General features: G+C 44.5%; 1 protein-coding gene and 1 pseudogene across 8 annotated transcripts in view; both read right to left on the reverse strand.

Annotated features, from left to right (window-relative positions):
- VEPH1 (ventricular zone expressed PH domain containing 1) overlaps nucleotides 1-25,513 on the reverse strand; it is a 207,965-nt gene that overhangs the window by 90,533 nt on the left and 91,919 nt on the right. For all 8 annotated transcript variants that reach the window (XM_070582955.1, XM_070582957.1, XM_070582958.1 and 5 more), the window contains exon 7: nucleotides 9,422-9,642. In XM_070582955.1, the coding sequence (XP_070439056.1) occupies nucleotides 9,422-9,642 (221 nt within the window). The remainder of the gene's footprint in view (nucleotides 1-9,421; nucleotides 9,643-25,513) is intronic.
- LOC103546773 (PRELI domain-containing protein 1, mitochondrial pseudogene) lies at nucleotides 16,724-17,535 on the reverse strand (annotated as a pseudogene).

Raw genomic sequence — 25,513 nt, forward strand, 5'->3', positions numbered from 1 at the left:
GTGCAAAGCCCTTGCCTTTGCTACTCAAAGTGGAGTCACTGTACCAGCAGCATCAGCATCAGCTGAGAGGTTGCTGGAGATGCAGAATCTCAGACCCCACCCCAGATCTACCTACTTGGACACAATCTCCAGGTGCCTCAGTGGCACATTCAAGTTTATGAAGCATCAGCCCAGACAACAAAAGAGCAGAATGTGTAGCAGGCCAGGGCAGAGGCATTTTCCCTTGATCAAGCGTGGCTGCTGAGGGTTTTACTAATTCCACGGTGAGGTGAGACTAAATAACCCATGCCTTATCTGGAGCTGGTCAGTGGTAAACCGTATGCAGTTCCTTCCCGTTCCATAGCTTTGTCATCCTCAAGCCTTTCAGGGTTTTTATCAATTCCAAGGTTAAGGTGCCTTTTGAGCTTTTGCCACTGATAGATACTGGTTCAGATGGACCCCAAATCATTAGTCGAGATTCCCGACACTAAAATGGGCAGATTGGGAGAGCAGCCGCCTTAACAGAAGGCTGCTGCATCCTTATGAATTGTCTTCTGGATGGCACCAATTACAAAAGCACTTTGTACATATACAGGAGTACAAGAATGCGAAGGACTAATGTCATCAGGGCACTTTGGATCAGGGCTGAGAACTCTAAAGACACGCTCCTCTTTTCCTAGACTAACCGTATTTTCTGGGAAGCTGAGCAGGTCACAGGGTCTGGCAGTGAGGAAGACGGCGAGGGGACCCTCTATGAAATTGCCACACTGGGTCTGGAGAGGAAACAGGTCGCGGTCACTCCCCGCGTTTGACACTGGGAGGGCAGGAAACTGCTGCGTTCTCCTTTCTGATACGTCCTCTCATAGTCTCCACCCCAATACGACATCCTACCTCACTTTTAATAGGTAGAAACATAGCTACCCGGAAATGGAGGGTGATAGAACACGCCAGTGACTGAGCTGGGGATGGAACTCAGCACAAAATCCTATGATTCGATTCTTAGTCCACCTAGAATTCAGCATTTCCCCACGGCAGACTCTAGCTGACGGCCTTCAGCTTGCCAACTAATACAAAGTCCATCTTCCTCCTGACGGGAAGTATGAAGACCGTGAAGAACTCTTTCCCCAGCTGAGCCATCCCTCTAGCTATATCTGAGTCATGCCTGAAGTGGCATGTGTTCATTACGTTTTAGTTATTCAATCTCTTGCTTTAGGTCCCAAAGGAAAGTTTGGGAGCAGAATGTTAGTTACTAAGGAGAGTTCTGAGATTTGCGTACATTCAGCTGCACTAAGAATCTAATGCAATGATGCTCAAACTGCAGGTGGTAAAGAACGGGTTTTTTAATTTTCTTATGTCATGGACCAGTATTTTTGTAAAATATAATAAATGTAAGTTACCAGAGAAATAAAATAAATAAAACAAAGACATACAGGGTCTAAGCCCACTGGTCATGCACTTAGATGTTGCAGCAATGTCAAATTGCTGTAAAAGTTCTCAAGTCTCATTTTCAATCTCTGGAATAACCTTGTCGCAGGCCGGGAGGACACGATCTGCAGACTGGGGCTGGTTCACAAGCTACGCTTCGAGTAACTCTGGTCTATGGACATGTTAAATGAAATTGCCTACTATCATGCGCACCTGGAACAGAGGACAAATGCCGACAGGTCACATTTACCCAGGGTTTTCTATGCACAAGGCACTCTAGTCCACCGCATGCACTGCTTCTTACAGAATCCGGTGAAGCAGGCCCTGTGACCATCTCCATTCACAGATGGAGTAGCTGAGGCACAGAGATGCTGAATAACTTACTGAAGGCCACCTAGCAAACCCAGCCTTAAACACAGGTATCTGCCTCCAGAGCTCACCCACTTCACGGCCCTCCCCCGCTGCTGCTCAGTAGGTGTTTGGTTCAGGTTGCATTTGAACCTACCCAGGAATAAGCAATGTGTATTACGGGATTGGTGACAGTGCAGCAACCAACAAAAATTACTGTATGCTAATATCTCTGAGCATCATCCTGTGGGAACAGACACCAGAACTGAGTTGACATATAATCATTGAGCAACCCTTTGCAGTGATCTGAAAAATGAATTTTGGCATCCACTTTACCAAAAACTGAAAAGGTGTTCAAAACTCAGGGAATGTCATGCAAACAGCAACTTCAGAGTTGAATTATGATGGCTGCCAGAAAGCAACAGGGAGCTTCTGGGGAACCAGAAGAGCAAAGAGCCAGGCCATCAGGGTCAAGCAGAACTGTTTGCCCTCAGCTGTCACCCTTTCCACAGGGGCTGCAGAGGGTCCCATCCCTCTCACCTCTTCTCCCACAGCACAGCTGACCTTTTTCCAGGCTAAAGCTGTTGTTCCCTGTCTTGTTGGAAATGGGAAGCCAAGCCATAGGAGCTTGACAAAAAGCTATCTTCCTTTGTGGTGTATCCTGTGTTTTGAACACTGCTGCGTTACAGGAAAGGGGCCCGGTCCCCCTGGTGAAGCTATAATTGCATTGCTCACACTCCTTGGCAGGGCTGCCCCACCCCCAAACCCCCTTTGTCCAAACCGGTGGAGCCAGCCCCTCTGGGGCCCCTCACTCCCTGGGCTTGCTTCATTGTCTCCAAAGCTGATAATGATGTCTCCCACCTACATCTCTTGCTGATAAACGAATTCCTAACATACCTTCACAGACCTTCCCATCACCATAAATGCTGCTTTAAGGAAGGACAAATGGTGGAGTAAATGAACAACAGATGGAACATAAATGGTACCACATGTCAGACTTAACCTCTTCAGTAAAAAGACGGCAAAAAAACTGAAGCTCTGCCTTCCTTTCCTATGCATGGAGGAGTGACAATAGCCACAGCTACTGCCACAAATGGCTGTTAGGATGTGCTTTTTATACCAGTGACCAGTGTAGACTTCTCTGGATTGAAAAGATGTGCTCATTTTTCATTAAAACGCTGGTTACCTTGGTGGGGTGAAATTGTATTCAGCTTTTCCTAAGCAGGGGGCAACGCTGACCAGAACATCACATGTTTTTAATTATGGTCCTGAACCTCCTCATGTGCATTCCCTGAGCCAACAGTTGCTCTCAAAGAATCAGTTTCTCTTTGTATAAACATGTCTTGCCTAAAAAGTGGGAGTTCTTATAAGTACTTTTAAGACTCTATTTTCCTTGTGTAGAGCATAGGCTCTGAATATTAGCTTTCTCAAGATTGGGGGAGACTCGAGGGGCACACAGGAAAATACCTAACACTTCAGGCAGGACTGGGGTCCGAGGGCATAGAGAGGCAGTGTGAGCTGTAGTGGCTCAGAGGAGAGAAGGTCACTGTGGGCAGCGGTGGGTGGGGAAGACCACATAGGGAAGTGGTACCACACTGGAGTCTTGCAGAAGGGCAGCGTGGATGGAAGGCATAAAGAGGGCATCCTAGAAGGTAATGATAAAGATCAGTGGAGTACCACTTTTGGGAGGAATAGGCAAAAGTCACCCTTGACTTTCCTTTAAAATTCCTTTAAATTAACCATGAAGCACCGTGAACACTGTAAATCTCATCCACGCTAAAATTTGAGATTCATTGGTCTTGACTAAAGGAAGAAATGAAAGGGAACTCTGTGAGCCAGTGTCTGGGCATTCGTGCTGTTGCCCCTCTGAGAACTGCCGTGGACCTCCGGGGGAGTTGGGATTGGGTACAGAATTTTACTTTGTTCTTGCCTCTCTACAACGTTTACTCCATTACGCTTTAATATGAAGCCTCTCTAACCCTAACATTACTAGAAGACTTTGTTGTTGTGATGATTAAACAACACAACAGTAGAAGCTCCTAGCACCTGTGGTAGGAGCTAGTTAAAAGCTTGATCAGACCTACAGACACAGCCTTCTTTGCAAAGTTGAGGAGAAGAACTTGGCTTCCTGCTCTCTGCAATTTCTGTTGTAGACTCGGTAAGGAGCCTTCACTCTCAAGCTCCTGGGCAATGTCGTCAGGGACGGTGTGTTACCCCAGGGTCAGGTTCTGTCTGATGTGACTTCCAGGACGTCAAGGTGGGAACTCTGGAATGACAGTTTGCAAAGGGTCTCACAGTGTGAGAGGGTCTTTGCAGACCATGTTCCTCAGCTGCACATGAGGGCCACGCGTTGAATCCCATCCCTGGCTCTCGCCTGTAATCCATTTCTTTGATGTTCATCGCATGGAATTTAGCATAAACCAAAACTCTGGGGCCACCCGAAGGAGGGCAGATACCCGGGAGTCATTCTCCTGTGAATATATTCTCCTCATTCTATCCTCCCTTCATTCTCCCCCACGCACTGTTTTTTTTTTTTTGTTATCTCCTTCCCTCTGTTGTGTCATCTCTTCCCATTTATACCGAAATCAGATTTACACCTACTCAGTTGGTTTTAACTATAATTTACCTTTCACTCCCCATTGCTTTTTTTTCAGGACAGATTCTCAAAAACAAACAATAAACACAAAGTCTCACCACTACTGCCACCATCACCACCAAAACAACAGAAGAACATACCACCCATTTAACCAAGCCAGAGGTTTGGGAAAGCTTTAATCACAAGCTGTGTGTTAAAACTTTCTTATAAGCAACTTTTATTCCCCATGACTTTGTTGACTTTGGCTAGGGTTTGAAAGCTGGATCTGAGGGAACTGTAGCCTCCTATGTGCCCCGCCCAGAGACTTGTACTAAGACCACCTGGGGCAAATCGTCCCCAGTTCTGATGAGGCCTGATGAGAGCAATCTCCCCGGAACTACGTTCTTTCGGCAAAGGCATCTTCCAGCCGATCGATCACCAACTGCTCAGCCAGCACACAGCCACCTGGAGTCACCTCTCCTTCCCCAGCTTCCTCTGCACCCTGGCAGACCAAAGTTCAATGGTCAGTGGCTGCTCAGAAGGCTACTTAGGGCTCATGCTGTTTTGAAAGGTATATACATGGTCTCCTCCATCTTGACTCTTGTTTCTCAATCCACAGTGCTGTTCTCCCCCTTTCGGTTCCCCAGAATTAATTTCAAAATCTAAATGCTTTGCTTGGCTGTCCTGTTATCTAGTCTCTGTGGGTTTACTACTTGGATGTGAATATTCTCTCTCAAACACAGGAACAAGAAAAGGGCAGGTGTGCTTACCAGGTGCCTCTAAGTGAGCTCACCCCATTAATTCAGAGTCATTTTGCACACGGAGGGCTCCTGTCCACTTCAGTTTTTCATTCTCTCCAGGATGTTAATTGTTTTTCTGTGGATAATCTTATAGTTTTGGCCTGAAGTCTAAAATACGGCCTGCTGGGCTATGTGTCAGATTTGTAAATTAAACGACACCTGTTTTGAATTTTATCATCTTTAATTTTCTTCCAAGCTCTCTTCACTTCCTCATTTCCCCTTTAATTGTAAGGATCAGACTTTACTGAATGCTTTTGACAAAAGTATAGACCTTTCTGCTTTGAGGAGCACAGATTAAGATTACTGAGGCCAAACGGTCACACTACAGGCTATTCAGGGAAAAGATGTTAGGAGAGAAGCCGCAGCAACCACCCCAGAGGGGATGAGCAGCTGATACAAAAGGTCTGCTGTCCACACCAGTGTTTCGAAGTTCCCACTGAAGTAATTACAATCGATTAGAAGGGGATTTACAGTGAGGGTTGTAGCGGGTGAAGCATTTGAAATTGAGAGGTTGAGGTGGTGGCGATGGCGGTGGTGGTGGTACGTGAGGTGAGAGGTGACCTTTTCATCTCTTCGCATTTAATTTTTCTCTGTTTTTTCTCAGAGAAATAAAAGGAGGAGAAACTTAAATGTGTTCTCATACATAAAGACACATTTTGATAGTGATGCCTTATTTTTTCTCCTATCTACATATCTCCTAAATTCTTCTTTTCACGGGAAAATTGTCTATTGCTGATTGGATTGGGCCTAGGTATTAAGGATCAATTTTTCTGTTAGAACGCCTAATGAAAGCCTTGTATAACTTGTTTTTTCTTTATATAAACATTTTTTGTACATGTAACCTCACAGATGCCAATTGGCCTCTTGCAACTTTGCATTTGCAGAGCAATAGCAGAGAATGGATGGACCGCTGGCTAGAATGTGAGCCCAAGCTTTGAAATCCGATGCACAAGGCAGTCATCACTGGCAGAAGAAATAAGCAGGCTGGCTGTGTGCAGAATACAAAATGGCTCCCCAAACACCAGCTGTAGAGCTCTAGACCAAATTTCTAAAACTGTATCATGAAAACTGGCCACCAGGGACCTGGGGCTTGCATATAAATGACAAATGATCCCTTCATGATGCTGGCCTTGGATTTCTTGGATGCTGCTGTGTTTAGGCTGTTGCTAGGCAGGTCGTGGGTCTGTGAAAATGCTATTTTTAAATGGAATATGTATATAGCAGCGGTTCTCAACTGGGGTGATTTTTGTGTCTTAGGGGGCATTTGGCGATGTCTGGAGACATTTTTGGTTGTCGTAACTGAGGAGGAGGGCTGCTATTAGCATCTAATGGGTAGAGGACAGGGATGTTGGTAAATGTTCTATAATGCACAGGGCAGCCCCACAACCAAGAATTATGGAGCTCAAATTTCAACAGAGCCAAAGTTAGAAAACCTGGTTTGTAGGCCTTTATACACTGAACAGGGCAACAACTGCAATGTCTTCCTCGAATGAAAAGCTACTGTTGACTGTGATGATCATATTGGCCAGATAATATTCTCTGTGCATAGTGGGCCTTCCTGGATGGGCTCCTCTCCTGCTGCCTCTTTCCTTGATTACTAGTGCCACCTTCCACATGTATGCAGTCGCTCAAGCTAGATATTTCCGGGTTTTCATCCACTCTCCTCCCTTCTCCTTACCCTACCTGCCATTGGTGATCAGTTCCTCATAATTCTGCATCCTCTATGATGACCTGTCCTGACATCCTACGTCTCCACCACCAACTTGGGCTAGGCCTCCCTCACAATTGGAGGAGACTATTGTTAAGGCTCCAATATAGCATAGCATCCCAGCCACTGTCACTCGCCATCCTGCTGCTCCAGCCAAATCCGTTCAGTGCTCCACAACGTTAGCCACTTCCTCATTCTCCTAGTCCTTTGGTGAAGAAATACTCACGAGTGCCTACTGTCTGCTAACTAGTGAGCTAGGGCCTGTGATTTTTCACTGGATTAAAATCTTTCCAAGCCTCCATATTGCTTATCGGATGACCCCTCACTTCCTGACATAGCATGCAAAGCCTCTGACCTAACTTTTCAGCTTACTTTCCCACCCTTCCCTGGTGTACTTGCTCCAACCACAATGGTTAATTGCTTTTCCTCCCTTTGGGTCACACACACTTAAGCCCTTGTATTGCACATTGCGCGTGTTATGCTCTGTATTTGGAGTGTCCTTTCTACTCTTATCTGAGGAACTCTTCTTCATCCTTTGCAACTTAATCTAGTACCCAGAGAAATGCTTGGCACATGGAAGCTACTCAATAAATATGGAATGGTCTTAAATTTCTCCTGCTCTGTGAAACGTTCTTTAATTCCCCAGCTGTTGGTCAGCACATCTCTCACGCACCACAACCTGTTGTATGTGCTTCTCCCCAAACCCCGTCACCCACCTGACTGTGAACTCTTGGGACCTCCAGGCTCTGTGCCATGCTGGACATAAAGTAGACCCTGTGACTAAATGATTACTATTTTGTCAAGACGGCTTCTCATGTTTTTGGAATCCTTATTTCATGGAAATGGTATGCATCATTTGTTAGCCCCAAAACTGACAACATTTGACGCTAGTCACAAATGGGCTCTGCTCCTTCGCCAGAGCTGAATGCCTTCCAGTGCATGGGATCTGAGCGGTGGAGATGGGGATTTGAGGCCGTCCTTACTGCCTACTCACTGTGCAACCTTGGGAAGACATTTAACCCGCCTCTGAGCCTGTTTCTTCTTCTGTAAAATACAAATAGTGATATCTGCCTTCCTCACCTTTCGGGTGATCATGAGGATCAAATGAGATCATGTCTTTGAAAGTACTTTGTAGCTTCTAAAGGTCGTAAAGCTTTACAAGTGTCTCCCTATTCAAAATATAGCAAAACAAAATAAACCCCTCCCTCACTCTTGCATGGTCTTCTTTATTTTTTTCCGCAAACTTCCTGAAAGGGTCAGTTTTGTGCATTGTACCCACTCTCCTCTTTCAACCCCTGGTACTGTGCCTCTGCCCAGCCATGCCTCTGGAGCTCACACTCCACAATCATCTGTAATTTCCTCATGGCCAGCTGCCACAGACATTTTTCTGTCCTTCCCTCGCTGGACCTGACTCCAGGCTGCCTCTTCCTGAGACATTCTCTGCACTGGGGCCAGAGTGAGCTTCCTGAAACACGGATTCTGTCCATATCCTGTGATGTACAAAACCCCACAATGACTCCTCATAGCCTACAGGGTAGAATTCAAACTCCTGAGGAAGGAATGTCAGACCTACCATCATGGTCCTTGCTCAGTCCTTCATCAGCATTACCTAATGTTGTTCTCCTTGTAACACACACCCTAGCCATACAAAACGACTCCTGTTTCTAAAAAGTGCTGTGCTCTTTCACATGCTGCCCAAAAGACAGCCTGGTGCAATCTGGTCATCTTTCAAGATTTGGTTCAAAATATCAACTCTTCTGAGAGGTCTTCCCTGTTCTCAGTTTCCCACTCCTCTCCATTCTGTGCAGAATTAGATACTCCCATCTCTGTATTCCCTAGAATCCTTGACCTCATCTTGATTAGCATAATCTCCCCACTATTCTCGAATTACTTACTTAAGTACTTATCTCCTCGACTAGACAGAGAGCTCCTTGGGTACAAGGAACGTGTTTTATCTCTCTCTATATGTCTAGCTTCTGGCAGAGTTCCTGGTACAGAGTAAGCAATTGTTAAATACTTGTTGACTAAGTAAATGAGTGATATAAACATTAGTATTTGTACTACATTCTTATCCTTTTACCACATTTTATGCACTTTTAAAAAATAATTGTGTTACATTCTAGTTTTCACAGATTTAGAAAAAAATTCTGGAAAATGCCATAATCCATTCAGAAGATACTCTGTGTTGAGACAGTGGGTTTGGCTTTCCTTTTTTTTTTTTTAAAGATTGGCGCCTGAGCTAAAAACTGTGGCCAATCTTTTTTCTTTTTTCCTGCTTTATCTCCCCAAATCCCCCCGGTACATAGTTGTATATCTTAGTTGCAGGTCCTTCTAGTTGTGGCATATGGGCCGCCGCCTCAATGTGGCCTGACGAGCGGTGCCATGTCCACGCCCAGGATTCGAACCAGTGAAACCCTGGGCCGCTGCAGCGGAGTGCGCAAACTTAACCACTCTGCCACGAGGCCATCCCCAAGGGTTTGGCTTTCTTTTGGAAGTTTCACACCTACAAAACAAAGTGTTGCTGTCTGTGCTATGCCTCTATGGATTCACAACAGACCCCTGAGGTCCATAACAATTCCTGCTCACCTGCCACTTCTGGCCTTGGCAGTCTCCAGTTGTTGGGTAAGGAGCTTGGCAATGGCAGTGAAGCTGTTGCTCATGCGAAAGATGTCTCTGCTCTGAGGGCCCAGGATGGAGGAGAAGGCATCAGTGATGCTCTTAATCTCCAGCAGGAGAATATGATGAAACGAATGCTCCATGTTGGCCAGCTGACTCACCAGGAATGGCAGGCAGCTCCTGGCTCTCTCCTGCCAAGAACAACGAAGAACAGTGTGCAAATGTTGGTGGGAATGTCAATTGGGGCAGCCACAATGGAAAACAGTACGGAGGTTCCTCAAGAGATGAAAAATAGAACTTCCGTATGATCCATCAATCCTACTTCTGGGTATATATTCAAAGGAAATGAAATCATTATCTTGAAGATGTATCTGTACTCTCATCTTCCATAGCAACATTATTCACAACAGCCAAGACATGGCAACTGCCTAAACATCCATGGATGGATGAATGGATAAATAAAATGTGGTCTATATATGCACAATGGAATACTATTCGACCCACAGTCATGTCATAAACCATGTCATAAAAAAGAAGGAAATTTTGCCATTTGCGACAACATGGATGAAGCCAGAAGACATTATGCTAAGAAAATAAGCCGGACAGAGAAAGACAAATATCATATGGTCTCACCTATATGTAGAATCTAAAACAAACAAATGAGCACACTTGAACTCATGAAAGCAGAGGCTGGGCAGGGGGGAAACAGGGAGAGTTTGGTACAAGCTTTCCGCCATAGGATGAAGAAAGTCTGAGGATTCAATGTGTAGCAGGGTGACTATAGTTCATAATACTGTATTGTATTATTGAAATTTGGTAAGAGAGCAGAACTTAAATGTTCTCACCAAAAAAACGTAATCTGTGAGATGATGGACGTGTTAATTAAGTCAGTGGGGGAATCCTCTCACAATCTACACGTGGTACGCTTTAAATATCTTATAATTTCACTTGTCAATTATACCTCAATAAAGCTGGGGGGAAAAAAGAACAATGAAGAACAAAGGTCTGTGTTTTAAAAGAAAATCAACGGGGAATTTAGAGAGCGAGCTGAAGAGAAATAATGTTTCATTCATAGTGCCTCTGAACCGGCTTCTTTGAGGTTTTAATTTTTTTTTCCTGATTTCCAGGACAAATTTTTTTAAATAAAACTTTTTTTCTTTTACTCTTTTCCTAGAAATATATAAATAGTCTCATTCGCCTGTCTTGCCAAAACCTCTCAACCACCATTCATGTACTGGCCCCACACAGCTACCCTTCCCAACTTCGCATCCTCCTTGGGCCAGTCTCCACACCTGACTCGATGACTCCACCTGCCTGGGGACAGCATGATCCATGGCACCCTCCATCCATCCGTCTGTCAGATGACGCCAGGTAGCACACGGGTGTGCAAAGCTTACTCCTCTCCACAGGGCATTCTCACTCACCCGTTCACTTGAAGCATCTTTCATCATGTTACAGATTTTATGTGCCTGGTTGAGTGAGTAGATTATATTATCTAGCTTTAATCAAGTTCTCTCTCACAAGTGACTTCAATAGGTTCCTTCAAAGAAATGGAAGATGAAGGACTATATGAATAATGCAGGCACGAGTGAATAACAAGAAAATGGCTTAGCGGACTTGTCTCTAAGACTCATCAGCCATATTATGAGGTAACATGATTTAACCCAACATGACTAGAAGTTAGCCAAAAAAATTCAAAGTTATCAAGGAGGTTACTCAAAACGTAGATTTGTACCCAATATAAATAATGATATGCCATTATAAATAAATAAAAAGAATTTAAAATATAGTTTATTTCATCTTTAACTCCTCTTTTAAAATCTTACTTTTTAAAGTATTTAAAAATTGTTCATAATGTTAGTGTAGTAGAACATACGTATAATTATTAATAAACATGTACTGGCAGTTGATGCTCAAAATTCTTTTTTTTTTTTGCTGAGGAAGATTTGCCCTGGGCTAACATCTATGCCAATTTTCCTCTTTTTTTAGTGTGTGGGCTGCCAGCACAGCATGGTCACTAACAGAGCGGTGTAGGTCCACGCCTGGGTAACAGAACCCAGACCAGCGAAGTAAAGCACACCGAACTTAACCACTAAGCCACCAGGGCTGGCTCTCAAAATCCTTTTCACTGATAGGTATACAGGTCTAAATTACTTTTCTAGCTAGAAATTCCCTTTTACCCTTTGTTCTAGGGTTTGAAGCCTTAATTTCTTTCGAGATATAGCTCCTGTCATGTCACCTCCACGAAGTTGTTCCCAGTGATCTCTTCTGTCTGAATTTTTACCACATTATAGACTCATTTTAAAAGTCTTATTAGTACTTCATTGAATTTGATCATTTATTTACTCATGCTTTTATTCAGTCACCAAATAGATATTGCCTGCCTATAATATGCCTGTGCTAGACGCTAGATGACAAAGGTGAATGAGAGGTGGACTCTGCCTAAGGGACGTGCAGTTCCCCCTTCATTTATAATTCCCTGATGGTTATACGTGCCTGTCAAGTACCACTCAAGGGGCTACTTCTCACACATCAATCACCAGCCTGGCACGGAACTGATCCTGTGGAGTCCACGCCCAGCGTGCATGTCTCGATTCACTGATTTAAGCAAACCTTATATGCCAAAAGATGACTTTACGTATAAAGTATGTAGTTGCAAAGGAATTCTGAGCTTTACAGGAAATATTTATTACAGAACAGATTTAAGCAGTGAAGTTCCCTGGTCTTAATGCTTAAGTTGATTTTCAAAGATTCCATGTACAATTGCACTGGAACACGTCTCTTGGGGAAGTGGGCTACATCTGCCAATCCACCCTTTCATCATTGTTAAGACTCACTAGGACGCAGTGCTCTGTCTGGGTGTGTGAGACGCTTCCATCAACTGGCAGCTAATTGAAGAGATATTTATTCATTAAAGGAGAACAACATTAGATGAACGAAAAGTAAAGAGCACTGGATCACATTTCTAACAGCCCATTTTATACTTTGGCTCATGCAATTGCCAGCTTGCAGAAGGACATTTAAATACTCTTGAGTCTAATATTTTTTTGCAACATAGATGCTTTCATTCATGCAAGGGTTCCATATGTGAATTCACAATATGCAGTGCACCACAGGGACGTTTTCCATTCCCCATTTAAAGGCAAAAGCTGGAGGTGGGGATTCCTACCACGTGCTAGGCATTGTTTTAGAAGCCAGGAACACAGCACTGAAGAAAAAGGATAAAAGTCTCTGCCATGATAATGAGGCAGACAGACAATAAGCAAAATACATAGGTAAACGCTATAGAGTGTTGGATGGAGGGATGTGCCTCAGAGAAACACGCAGGAGGCTGGGTGGGGTCTCAGGAAGGGGGTCCACGCTCAACAGTGCAGTCAGGTCATACCTCACAGAGAAGGCAACATTTGAAGTCAACAAGGTTCTAGAATCTAAACCCAACATTCTGAGTAACCATAGAAAACAATTACAGTAAAATCTGTGCTGCTTGCTACAGGGTCAGAAGATACAAGAACTGAGACACGGGAGGTGTGACATTTACAACAAGAATGTAACTTCAAATTCCAAGTAGCTTCCTCAGCTTCAGCTTCAGATCCTGTTTCAGCAATTTTTTAAAGCCATGCCACAAATAGTTCATTTGCTTATCTCAGAAGTGTCCCTCCCTATGGTTTCCTTATGAATTCTTCTCGTTATAAGAATTAGCAAGCCCTTTCTTTAAAGCACGTGTCTTCCTCAAGGTGAAGGTGACTGAGTGGGTAGTTGCTGAAATCCACATAATTCTGGGGGATCCTCAGGCAGCCAAATTGAGCTGAAGGGAAAATTAATCACAGGGCGGGAACAAGAAAACCTACGGCTGCTCAGGAACTCACGTATGAAACCAAGCCAACCTCACATCATTTGTTCTGAAAACTTGGAGCACGTCCACGTACCTCACAGGGGTAACAGATGTGGTTTTGGATTAGAAAGCGTGATGTTAGGCTAAGAAGGGGGTTAGGAGATTCTGATTTCCCTCTCGGCTCCATGATACTCTGTCTGTGGGGGCCAGTGACTGTGATTTTCTGCTTTCAGTCCCCCCACTGTGGGGACGGCGGCAGCAGCACCTGTCTGCCTTCATTGCAGGTCCGACTTCATCTCTTCTGATGTGAATTGATTATTTATTATTAAAATAATGATAGCTGACCCACAGAGAGCACTTCCTCTAAGTGCCAAGCCTATTCTACATGCTTTTTACCTATTTATTCATGTAATACTCCCAGTGGTATTATAAGGTATGTACTGTAATCACTGCCATTTCGCAAAGAAGAAACTGAGGCACAGATAGAAGACCAACTTGCTCCAGGTTGCATTGCCCTCTAAGCTGTGTCCTCACTGGCTACACCCCAGCCCTCCCGTCAAAAGTCCACCCCCCAGGCCCATATTTTTCCACTCCTTTTTTCTATATCGTATTCACCATCACTTATGTGGTCCTTTTCATTTAATTATTTTTGATTTCATAATATAAACATCACAAATACTCTGTAAATACAAAATAGACCAGCAGGTCTCAAACCTTTTGGTCTCAGGACCCCTTTACTCTCTTAAAAATTGTAGAAGGTCCCAAAGAGTTTTTGGTTGTCTCGAGTTATGGCTATTGATATTTACCATATGTTAAGTTAAACCTGACAAATTGAAAAGAATATCTGGAGACACGTTCAGTTGTCAGAGCTGGGGATGGGAGGAAGGGCTGGGCAGAGGCCAGAGATGCTGCCAAACATCCTACAATGCACAGAACAGCCCCAACAACCCAGAATTACCTGGCTCAAAATGTCAACAGTGCCAAGGTTGAGAAACCCTGAGTTAAGTGAAACTGGCTCCTTTTGTTTTTTCCTGGGACTGTGTGGTGGTGAAAAAGACAACTGTAAGGACACTTTGGTGCGGCTGTCTTGATTTGCGCTAAGGCCCTAGAAGTTTTACTCATCATTGCTTTTGTCCTTTCGATGCAAATGTCAACACAGTGAAGAAGGTGAGTGATGTACAAGCATCATTGTGAAAATAGCTTGGGCGATGCAGACCCCCTGAAGGGTCTCAGGGGGTCCTGGACCACACTGAGATTGGATGAACTAGAATCAAGGGTCAGCAGATTTTTTCTGTAAAGGACCAGATAGTAAATATTTTTGGCTTTATGGGCCATATGGTCTCTGTTGTGGGAAAACCACTCCAGACAATGAGGAAATGAATGGGTGTGGCTGGTTTGCCACACAGGCAGTAATTTGGTGACCCCTGAACTAGAGTATACGCTTGCAAAATTGCCTTGGCCATACCATTCATTTGTATCAGTGTTAGTCATTTTGTTTTTAAAATACCACTACTCCTATCTCATAAAGCTCCTCTGTTATTCTTTGTCCGGATGACAGAATGTAATTGAGAAAGTGGCCAAAAATGACAAAGTGGTACCTGGTTATGATGCTGATGGTTTCCCTTTATTAAGCATTCTGTGTGCCAGGTACTTGGCATATGCTTCCTCACTTAATCCTCACAGCAGTCTTGCAAAATGGGTATCAGGTTGAGGGTACTGAGGATAAGAGGGCCAATCACCTGAGCTAGGTTACACAGGTCATGGAGTCATTGCGGCAGAGCCAAGATGGATCAAGATCTGCCTGATTCCAGAGGTTGAATGTCCCACTTTGCCAGGGCTGAGAAAGACCATTTAGTGCAGCCTTGTAGGCTGCAACCTTCCTCTCTCCTCCACGCACAGTAGGCATCACCAATTGATTATAGGGTTCTTCTCTACCGAACTGTTTTGAGACCCTTTCTTGACACTATCCTCTTTGTGCGTGGTTCTCAGCCCTGCCTGCACGTTAGAATCACCTGGGAAGCTTTTAGAACGATTCTAATAGCAGTAACAACCCTCCCCCGACTCCTATCTAATTTCATTGTGGTGGGTGGGGGCCAGGCATAGGAATTTTTTAAACTTCCCAGATAATTCTAACGTGCAGCCCGGGCTGAGGATCACTCCCTTTCTCTTCCTCACACACTCCCATATGTGTCTTTAAACCAATTCAAATGTCACCTCTTCTGTGAAAGCCAACCTGACTCTCCCAGCCAAAGCTGCTTGTTCCATCTCTGCGCTGCTCCGACCTCTGGCTGTATCTTCACAAGAGCGCTGACATCCTTGCCTGCAATTCATGTGTCCAGTTGTTTCCCTCTCCTCAGCGCACCCCTCAAAGGCTGGACATGTCATGTTCATCTTTGCACCTCCAGTGCTTAATGTGTCGCCTGGCATAGAGTAATATTTATTGTTGAAAATCACTACCAACACCCCCTCACTCCTAGACACACCTCTGGCACCACGAGATGGGAAACCTAATGCCTTTCAGCAAAATAGGACTTTTGATCTTCTTATCTCCTTTTGGGGAATGATTGTACTGACAGATGTTTTTGGTATGGCTGGATTTATATTGAGAAAAACTTGGGATGATTTCTGGCTCAGTGTTTTTATTAGCTGTATGACTTTGAGCATCTTATTTAGCCACTTCAAGTCTCAGTTCCTTCATCTGTAAATTGGAGCTAGCAGTTCGGTGGCAGATAATTTTGATTGTCTGTCAGTAGCTGAATCTCTCTCTATCAGCTTCTTTCTTATTGGTAGAACCTTCATCCTGCTATAAAGTGAAAGTGATCGCTATTCAATTCCTTAGCCTCCGTTTTAACTAGAGGATGAGTATATGAATTTATTCTGGGCATTTGGACCTGAGGTGAAGTTTTCTGGGGTGAGAGACTGATGGAAAAGGTTTCCCTCCCAAAGAAAAAGAGATACATGGAAGGACACACGCCTTTTCTTTAGGCAGACATTGCTGTGTCTACATCATGTACTGCCTGGATCTGTGGCAACCATCTTGCAAGCACAGGGGACACACTTATGAGGCTGCGTCAATACACCAAGGCTGATGGAGAGAGGATGGAAAGAGCTTGGTCATCAAGGACACTTGCTGACATTGTGGAACTGTTTTGTTTTTTAATTCAACAGGTATTTATTGAGTGCCTGTTATATGCTGGACCTTGTTCCAGGTGCCTGGGACACATCAGACGACAAAACACAGGTCCTGCCCTCGTGGAGCGTACAGTCTAACATTTATGACCATGTCACTCACACGCTGTCTGTGACCCTGGGCAAGTCACTGCACCTCTCTGTGCCTCTGTCCTCAGCTGCCCAATGTGAGAACAAGCAGACTCGGCTCAGACGTTGGTAACGTGCCTGGTGCACCGTAGATGCCCAAGAGGACACACCCCCCAGCTCACCGCCCAGACAGTAGAGAGGGCTGGAAGTTGACTTTTAATCATGAAGTACGAGGGGGAGAGGGCAGGGGGCCTGAGCTTGGTGGTCTGGTGGGCTGCTGCCCTAAGGCCCAGGCTGCCTACACGAACTGCTGCTGCTGCTGCTGCTTCTTGGTGGCGGCCTTGCTGGCAAGGTCCTTGGCCTTCTCCGTAGCTGCCAGTGCCGTCTCCCTTGCCTTCTCCTTGGCTTCCTTGGCTGTCTCCACAAGGGATTTGGAAGGAGCCTCGCCTTGCAGCTTGGCCAAGATGTACTCAAAACCCTTCATAGTCTTGGTCACGTTGCTTTTGAACCGGGCCAGACCAAATTCCTGGACAGCTCTGGAGATGCCAAATAAGCTAGAGGAGACCCAGGCTTCCTGGAGGATTTCGGTCCAGCCACTGTTATCAGAGTTCAGACAGTAAACACATCATTCCTCCACCACCATCAGCTGGGCATGGTTGACGTTCCAGATGAAGGTGGTCATGATCTGGTTCTGTGGGTCCACAATAGAATCCTCCAGGATGTACACTGAGTGAGCAACATTGGCAGGAAACAGTCGCTCGGCCCAGCGGGGCATCCTGTTGGTCTTGGTCAGGAGTCGCCGGGACAGGAGCTTCTGGTCAGGGGTCACCTCCCGGTGTACTGTCTTCCATCGAGACATGTTTGCTATAGGGATTCGGGTACCGCTGCCAAAAGGCAGCGAACACTTGGTCCCAGGAACTCCGGAGCATGCTCTGGCCCAGGAAATACTTCACCATCGTCCCGGCCGGGGCAGGCTCAGCACCCGCGCGGCATCAGGGGTGCGGAGCCGGGGGTCACGCGGAGGCCGGCCGGTGCTCGGCGCACGCCCGCCAGGCTCGCAGCTCAGTCACCACCGCGCCGCGCCCAGCCCGCCTCCACCGCCGCCACGAGGAGCTGTCGGGACAGCGCCACTTGCGGCGCAGCCGCCGACATTGTGGAACTTTTGAGTGCACCTTAGGCCCACCATGTCTTCCAGACTTCTTGTTACATGAGGTAGGAAATATTATTATCGAAGCCAGCTTTAGCTGGGTATGCTATTACCAGACTCAGCTGACACGAATACTATACATTGCTTTAAGGAATGATGAAAAAGTACCTATAAAGGGCCTGGCACAGAGCAAATGACCAAAAAAAAAGTAGCAATCAATTGTCATCATAAGTATTATTTTTATTAAGGTCTGGTGATACCAGAAATATCAGTGAATTAAAAAATAAGCCACTTGGTAAAGCCCTAGTGTTTTACTATAAATGTTATTGTTTTCAATGCCAGGCATACTATTTGGCATATAGTAAACATTTATTGTTTTTTCACATTACTGAATATATGCCAGAAAGGAAAGAAGGTATGTAAACATATTTAAGTGACAAGTAGAACGTTCGCAGTCCGCCGCCGCCGCCCGCGCCCCTGCGCTTCTCCCTGTCTCCCCGGGAACCCTCCTCGCAGAGAACCCGCTGCCGGCTTTGCAACAGGTTCTCATCGTGGGAATCTCTCCGGACAGCGACCTGCTCCTGCCTCGTGGTGTCTGACTCTGTCCTGCTACACTAGAAGACGTTTGGTCCCCCTGTTCTGCCGTCTGCTCAGAGTTGGAGGCATTAACCTTTAAAATAGAATTCCAAATATTCTAGTGACTGATGAGGTTATCGTCACCCTTTTAGAAAAGCCGAAAGGACGCTGGAGTCAAGGTCATGGAGACGGGAGCGCCCTCCCAGGCAGTGTTAAGTTTCTCCTTCTGGGCCTCTGCTCAGACCCATCCTGGAGATTTAGGCTCTTTCTGAGGCGCCTTCCACTCTCAGCCCGAATGCTTTCACTGCCTAAAATGTCCCCTTGAAAAAGGGCTGGTTAAGCGTTTGGCTTTCCAGGTGCTTTCTTTACTGCATGCAAGGTGGAATCCAGGGGCGTGAGACCAGCAGGGCGAATAAAAACAGTACTGGTTGTTTAAATTGTCAGTAAACGTGAAAATTTTTCTTTGGATAAATATTCACAGAGAAAATTCCACCCTCCGCCAGCAGAAAGGCGGGCGCCGCGTGAAGCCCCCCCGCTGGCCTTTGTCTCCCGCGGGCGGTCTCGGGGTGGACCCAGGAGCTCCTCCGGGGTCTGCAGCCCGGCTCTGCGGTGGCCTGTCACCGACCGTGGGCAAGCTGCTTGACTCTCCATGGCTCAGTTTATAACACGGGTTAATAGCAGAGCCTGCCTCATAGAGTGGCTGTGAGGATTCAGCGAGTTGAAAACGACGCATTTGGAACAATGCCTGGCACAAGAAAGGCCAAATAAATGTTGCCTATTATTGCTTGAGTGTCAAAAATCCTACATGCAAGCGCAGACATGTTTGAATTATCACGAAAACTAAAACAAGCTGTCGCACAAGCAGTATATCCTCTTAATTTTTCCCAGTCAACTTATTTTGTGAATTGATAGAGGTTTGGAAGTACTAGAAATGTCCAAAACCCATTACCGGCTCAGTATAAGTAAATATGGGCCAATGTTTTGGTAACCTGCAAAAGAGCTTACCTAGAAGTGAAGTATACTCAGCATTTTACTGAGAAAGACTGTTTCCCTTTTTAAAAATGTTTCATGATTAAGTCAAAATACTATACAACTTAAGATTTTCTTAGTGACCTCAACCCAGTTCCAGCTCATAATCTATAGACAGCTAGATCCTTTGCTCTTTGCAACTATTTCTCAGTCTTTTTCAATCTTTTTCTGTGTCTGAAGTAAAAATGTTCTACTGTTATAACATTTTCTATCCTGTAAAAAGTTGCTGTTATTGAAGTAGGCAAGGCAGTAATGGTCAAGCTATCCAGTAATCTATAAATTCCAAGCTAATTATACAATTAATAAATTTAATTCTTTAAAAATTATGCCAGTCAGACAAGGATATGCTCTTCTAGCCTTAAAATATTAGCATCCACAGTAAGTAGGCATCAAATGTTGTTAGTTTATCATATTCAAAAGCTAAGATTCAATAATTTTTTTAGCAGAATGTTGAGAGGGCATGGTCCCCGAAGGCCTTTTTTGTGGAACAAAGTAGAGAATAAATAAACAAAAAACATTGTAAATGTCTCTCCTTGGCAGATAATCCTCCGGTTTTGAGCTGATTTTTCCAACAGCATTCCAAAAAGTCACATTCCTCAATTGTTTCTTTTATCCTCTGACCATGCCTCAATCTTTCTATCAGCTTGGAGTAATTGAACATATTTTTCTTCCCATTGATAAACAAAAACTCTATTAGGATGTAAACATATTTACATATTCTAAATGGTCATTTATGCGATGTAAATGGAATAAGTTTGCATCCTTCCCTTATTATTTTTGATTCAGTTTGCATGATTTCAGGAACATAGCTTCTGTGGGCACATGGGAGAGTAATAAATCATGTCTAGTAAAACAATACTGTCTAGGCAAAACAATTTTTAAAAATAAGTCCCAGTAATAAAAGTCAAGAAACAGCTGATGAAAACAGATGTATCCTTTGTTTTGAAGGAACCTCAAATTTTGTAACATGGCAAAATTAAGGACCAGTTGGACTCAGTTCAACTCTATGCATTTGGCACACAATGCTAAAGTAAACCCCACCTCTGTCAAGAAAAAAAAAAGGTATAATATTTGTATTTATAAAGCAATTATGGCTTTTATTTAAATATGGAACTTACTGTATCTTCCTTAGAAAGATATTTGAGTGAAACTGACTTAGGTTTTAAAATAGAAACCACAGAGTGTGAAAGGTCATTTACCCTTGTGCCTTACCATGTGAGACAACGATAAACCATATAAATTATGTTTTTAGTATGATTGTTTTTTTAAAGGGCCGCAAACTGAACATAGTCTGCCGTCAAATAAATTTTTCCAATTTAAGATTATTTTTCCCAGAAGAGCATTCAGTGTGGCCATATTTATGTTTGAAAACCCAAATCTCTCTCTATTTGTGCTGAGAGTTTATTTTCCAGCATCTTTTCTTTGCAAAATTACCCCCAAATGCTTACAGACATTAAAACTTGGAGAAGTCCACCTAATTAGAACTTTGAACATAGTGTCATTTTGTGGTTGATAAAGGATTTAGAGGTTCTGTAGTTTAGATTTACTCTTTAAAAACTGGGGGCTTGGGAACTTAGCCTCTTAAAGGTAAATCCTTTGTGTGAGTTCAAGGGACCCAGAGTGAATTATACTGAGCCAGAATTTCTTCTCCCACCGCTCCATGGTCCCCTCATGTAAATGACCTCTCATTGATTATCCTGAACAATGGTTCCACTATTTCTTTTGCTTCAATTAAGCAAACTTTTTGAAAGACCTTTGGGGACTTTAACACTGAAACATTTCTAGAGTACTCAGAGCAGCAGCCCATCTTTAATGACACAGTATCTATTTAGCAAATGTGGTGTAATCACAGAATGATATAAAAAAGTAGTAACCACAGAAATCCTGGCCCGATCATGGAAACCATTTTGAAGAAAGATGCTTATTATGGGTCCAAACAGAAAGAAAAGAAATAGAAAGAAAGAAAAAAAAAGGAAGAAAGAAAGAGAAATTGTGTTTGAGCCTTTTGTCAGGAAAAAACAAGTGCTATGGGCTCATTATTTAACTCATTTGAACTAGAATCAGCTCAAATCAGCTCCAATTGAACTTGCCCTAGCTGACTCATTATGTAATTAAATACAGGATGCCTATCTTTATTTGCACCTACTTATTTTCATAAGAAACAGCCAGGATGTTTAATTCATGGTAGTTGAGATGTAACTCCCAAAATACAGGTTAGACAGAAATAGTTGGATATTATTTCATTACTTAAAGGGGAGAATGAAATGGAAAAGTACAGTTCGCAAAAGTGTAAACCTTGCCTGAGATTAGTAATTTCCTTAGCTAGGAGAATTTGATATAGTTTTTCTGGTACCTTCCCCCGCAATCCCTCCAGTGCTAGGAACTAAAAAGGTCCTGGATTTTGCCCTGGATTAATTATTTTTGGTTTCATAGCAACTACATTTTCATTGTAAACTGCATTAACTGCTTGCTGGAAGTAAGTAGGGCATAAATAAATAAGTAAATAAAAATATGGAAACAAACTGCAGCTAATAGGATGGGTTTTGAAGGTACGCCTCGCCAGGGTATGCTCAAAAGAAAAAGGCTGAAATATACTAGTTGGAGAAAACAATTACTTTCTCAATTGCTTTCTACTCATTTGTGAGCTCATCTTCATGTAAACAGTGGACGTAGAGTAAAATAGCCTCATCTGACTTTTAGATAGGGTTGCGTTGAGGTCTTGAAGGGACTCATGGTTGTCGTAACCCATTCAGTCTACTGTAACTGGGTAGCTTATAAACAACACACATTTATTTCTCACCGTTCTGGAGGTTGGGAAGACCAAAATCAGGGGGCAGGCAGATTTGGTGTTTGGTTCCATGGAGGAAGGCAGCAAGGGAGCTCTCTGAGATCTCTTTTATAAGGGTACAAACCTCCTTCATGAGGGCTCCACCCTTATGACCTAATCACCTGCCAAAGGCGCCACCTCCAAACGCCCTCACCTTGGGGTTTAGGTTTCAACACATGAATTGCGGGGAGGGCGTGGCACTCAGACCATAGTGTGGTTTAATCTTGCCATTTCTCAACGGAACAGAAGAGCCCTCATTGTATCTACTGTTTCCATTTTATCTACTGTATGAGATACTAAAATCTGTGCATCTTGCCGTCAAGGTCATTCTCACTTTCTAAGGTGAGGAAGGTAGAGTATTTCCTTTAGGAAACCATTGTGACTTCTCCTGCTTCCTCCCATCTCTCTCATCCCCTGCCAGTTTGATTTGCACCTACCGGTTGGAAAGGAGTTGGTACAAAATAGTGCTTTAAGAATGTGGAGCTGGGCCCGGCCCCGTGGCTGAGTGGTTAAGTTTGCGCGCTCCGCTGGGCCGGCCCAGAGTTTTGCCAGTTCAGATCCTGGGCGGGGACGTGGCACTGCTCATCAGGCCATGTTGAGGTGGCGTCCCACATGCCACAACTAGTAGGACCTGCAACTAGGATATGCAACTATGTACAGGGGGGTTTTGGGGAGATAAAGCAGAAAAAAAAAAAAAAAGATTGGCAATAGTTGTTAGCTCAGGTGCCAATTAAAAAAAAGAAAAAAGAATGTGGAGCTGTCACAGAGAAGGTGGACTCTTGGAAGTGTTTTGAAGGAAGAAAGGGACTTTTGAATGAGATAGGGGCCATTGTCACAGAGAATGCTACCTACAGCTGAAGCAAGTTTGCCTTCCAAAGCAGAAGACAGTAAAAAGAGCCAGAGAGAGTGGAGGGAGCAGTAGGAGCTTAGTGTAATTCAGGGATTCCTCAAATCAACCATACTTGGTAAGTAAAGATATCAGTGATGTGGAATAGTAAGGAAAGTTTGTTTTCTATTTTTTTGGGTGAACTGACAGATATTTGAAACTCTATGGGATCTCATAGCGCTGAAAGTTGGGAAACATTACCTAGATCATTTCCATTTACTCTTGTTCTGGGAACATTTATTTTCCAGTCAACTCAAATTTGTTAGTCTTAAATAGCATCAACTATTTCTTTATCTACTTTAGATTTATTTATTACTTAACAAGAAATAAGCTGATGTCAAGATGCCCTTCTCAGTGTAATTTCTTATGTGTTATCTGCATGTATTCATGTAGACAAGAAGAATCATTCTGGTTAATGCTAAAAATCGTAATACGAACGTTTCAGCGCAACAGTCCATTGCTGATCAGCTACCTGTCGGGCATGCCTTTTCTTAGGGGCTTTAAGTCAGTCCATGTGAACCAGTACAAAGTTCCCAACTCCTACTCACTAATAAATCTAGGCTTAAGTTTTTTGATAAATAACCCCCTGGAGGATCCTACGGCAGATAAACCCTGCAGGGCCTGGATCTTTGAGACCAAGGCCTCCTCCACTTTCATGAGCATACACGTTACCTGGAGATCTTGTTAAATTGTAGACTCTGATTCCAGTTCCCAGGTGATGTCCAATGCTGCTGGTCTGGGGACCACACTTAGGCCACCACACAGGAAGTGGACTGACAGATCCTGAAAACCAGTAGCCACCGCCCATGACTGGAACCCAACGTCTACAGTTTTCCTGGCCCTCCTCAAACACAGCCCGCCAGGTCATCAGCTGCCGTTTAGCAGTACGAGACACTGACACTCAGTCGTGTTCCAGCCTCTACAGAACGGTTAGTCGGCAAGTATCTGTGGGCCACCTGCTATGAGCCCATTGCTGGGATGGGTAGTGCAGGGGGCACAAGGAAGTGTTAGGTGGGGTTCCCTCCGTCAGAGGACTTAGAGTGAGTTGGGAGGGTGTGTATTCATACACTAAGTGAATGGAAAGCAAATGCAACCAGAAGATGCTAAAAAAGTGTATCTCATTTGGGGAAGGATCCCCAATTCGCATCACGGGTGGAGAGCTGCTGGGGGAGCGTTAACGCCTCACACGTCTGTCCCACCACGCATGTTAGCAGAGCGGCTTGTGAGGTGGGAAAGTCATAGGCAAAGAAATGCAGATGCTGGCAGTGGAAGTAGCTGGCTTACGCTGTAGTGATTTAGGTACGTCTGAGGGCTAGGAGCGGGGCAAGGACTGCTGCAGTCTTAAAAGAGCAGCAGAACTTGAGCAGAGTCAGCAGCGACTTCATCCTCGCAGCCCCCTTGCTGCCAATGCACAGTTGTCCTTTCAGGTGAATCTAGGATTTAGCCACTTGAGCTCAAGGCTAGAAGAGGCAGGCAGTGGAAGCTTTCTGCTTTTCCCAGGGCAGACATGCTAGCCTCCTGCCTCACAGATCCTGGTGCAAGAGTCAGATGGTCCTCCTCTGAAGGGAGGAGATCAGATCTGCAGGGACCAGGCTCACCATCCTGGGGTCAATCCTGAGGGGAGATTGGTCAAGCAGAGGCCCCTTCTAGGCTCTGCTGCCCCATTGCAGAGTTTGCCAAGCTGCCCTGCTCACAGAGCAAATGAGAGCCCTTTGCGGATTTGGTCGATTGGCCTAAATTACAGTTGATAATTATAAGACATGGTTGAAAACTGTTGCAACATGTAACTTTGGTAACTATTATTTACTATTCTATGCTTGCAACAATTTGTGGGGACTGTTTGTCCTTTTACCAGGCTCTTTGGTTTCTTGGGAACTCTGAGGTACACTGTATTCCTTTACTTGTCTGCAAGATGAAGGGAAACAAAATACTCTTCCAAGGTCACCTGGGCACCAGAGATGAATAAGTTTGGAGAGAGAAGGTAGAAGACAGAACTGTCAGCTAACCAATGAGGAGTTCTCACAATCTGGCCCCGGTCTACTGTCTGGCCTCCTTTCCCTCCTGCTCCTCCATTATTCATTCAATACTCCAGGCCTTTGAAACTCTGCGTGGTTTCCAGGAGACTCAAGGTCTTTGTCCAGCTGCCTGCTGCTGGGTGTGCTGTGTCCTCCCACGGGTGCCTTCTTCTTCCTCCCCCGACATAACCCTATCATCAGACAAGCCAAGCTGGTAACACTCTCTCAGACTCCCCCAGGCAAGCTTAGTTGCTTCCTTCTTGATCTCGTTTAGAATTCAGCAGTAACAGGCACCAAATGAAATTCAAATCATCTCTTCGTACATCTCCTTAGCCCCCGTTCACGGTGAGGCCCTCTAGGGCAGAGACCATGTCTTTTTCCTCTCTGTGTCCCCATCACCAGCACTGGGTCCTGCACCCAGAAAGAATCAGTAACTCAACCCTATATCATTGGGAAGAGAGAAGATGGAACGTCAGCTCTGTTTTTGGAAGG

The sequence above is a fragment of the Equus przewalskii genome, chromosome 18 (genome assembly GCF_037783145.1).
Source record: "Equus przewalskii isolate Varuska chromosome 18, EquPr2, whole genome shotgun sequence".
Lineage (NCBI taxonomy): Eukaryota > Metazoa > Chordata > Mammalia > Perissodactyla > Equidae > Equus > Equus przewalskii.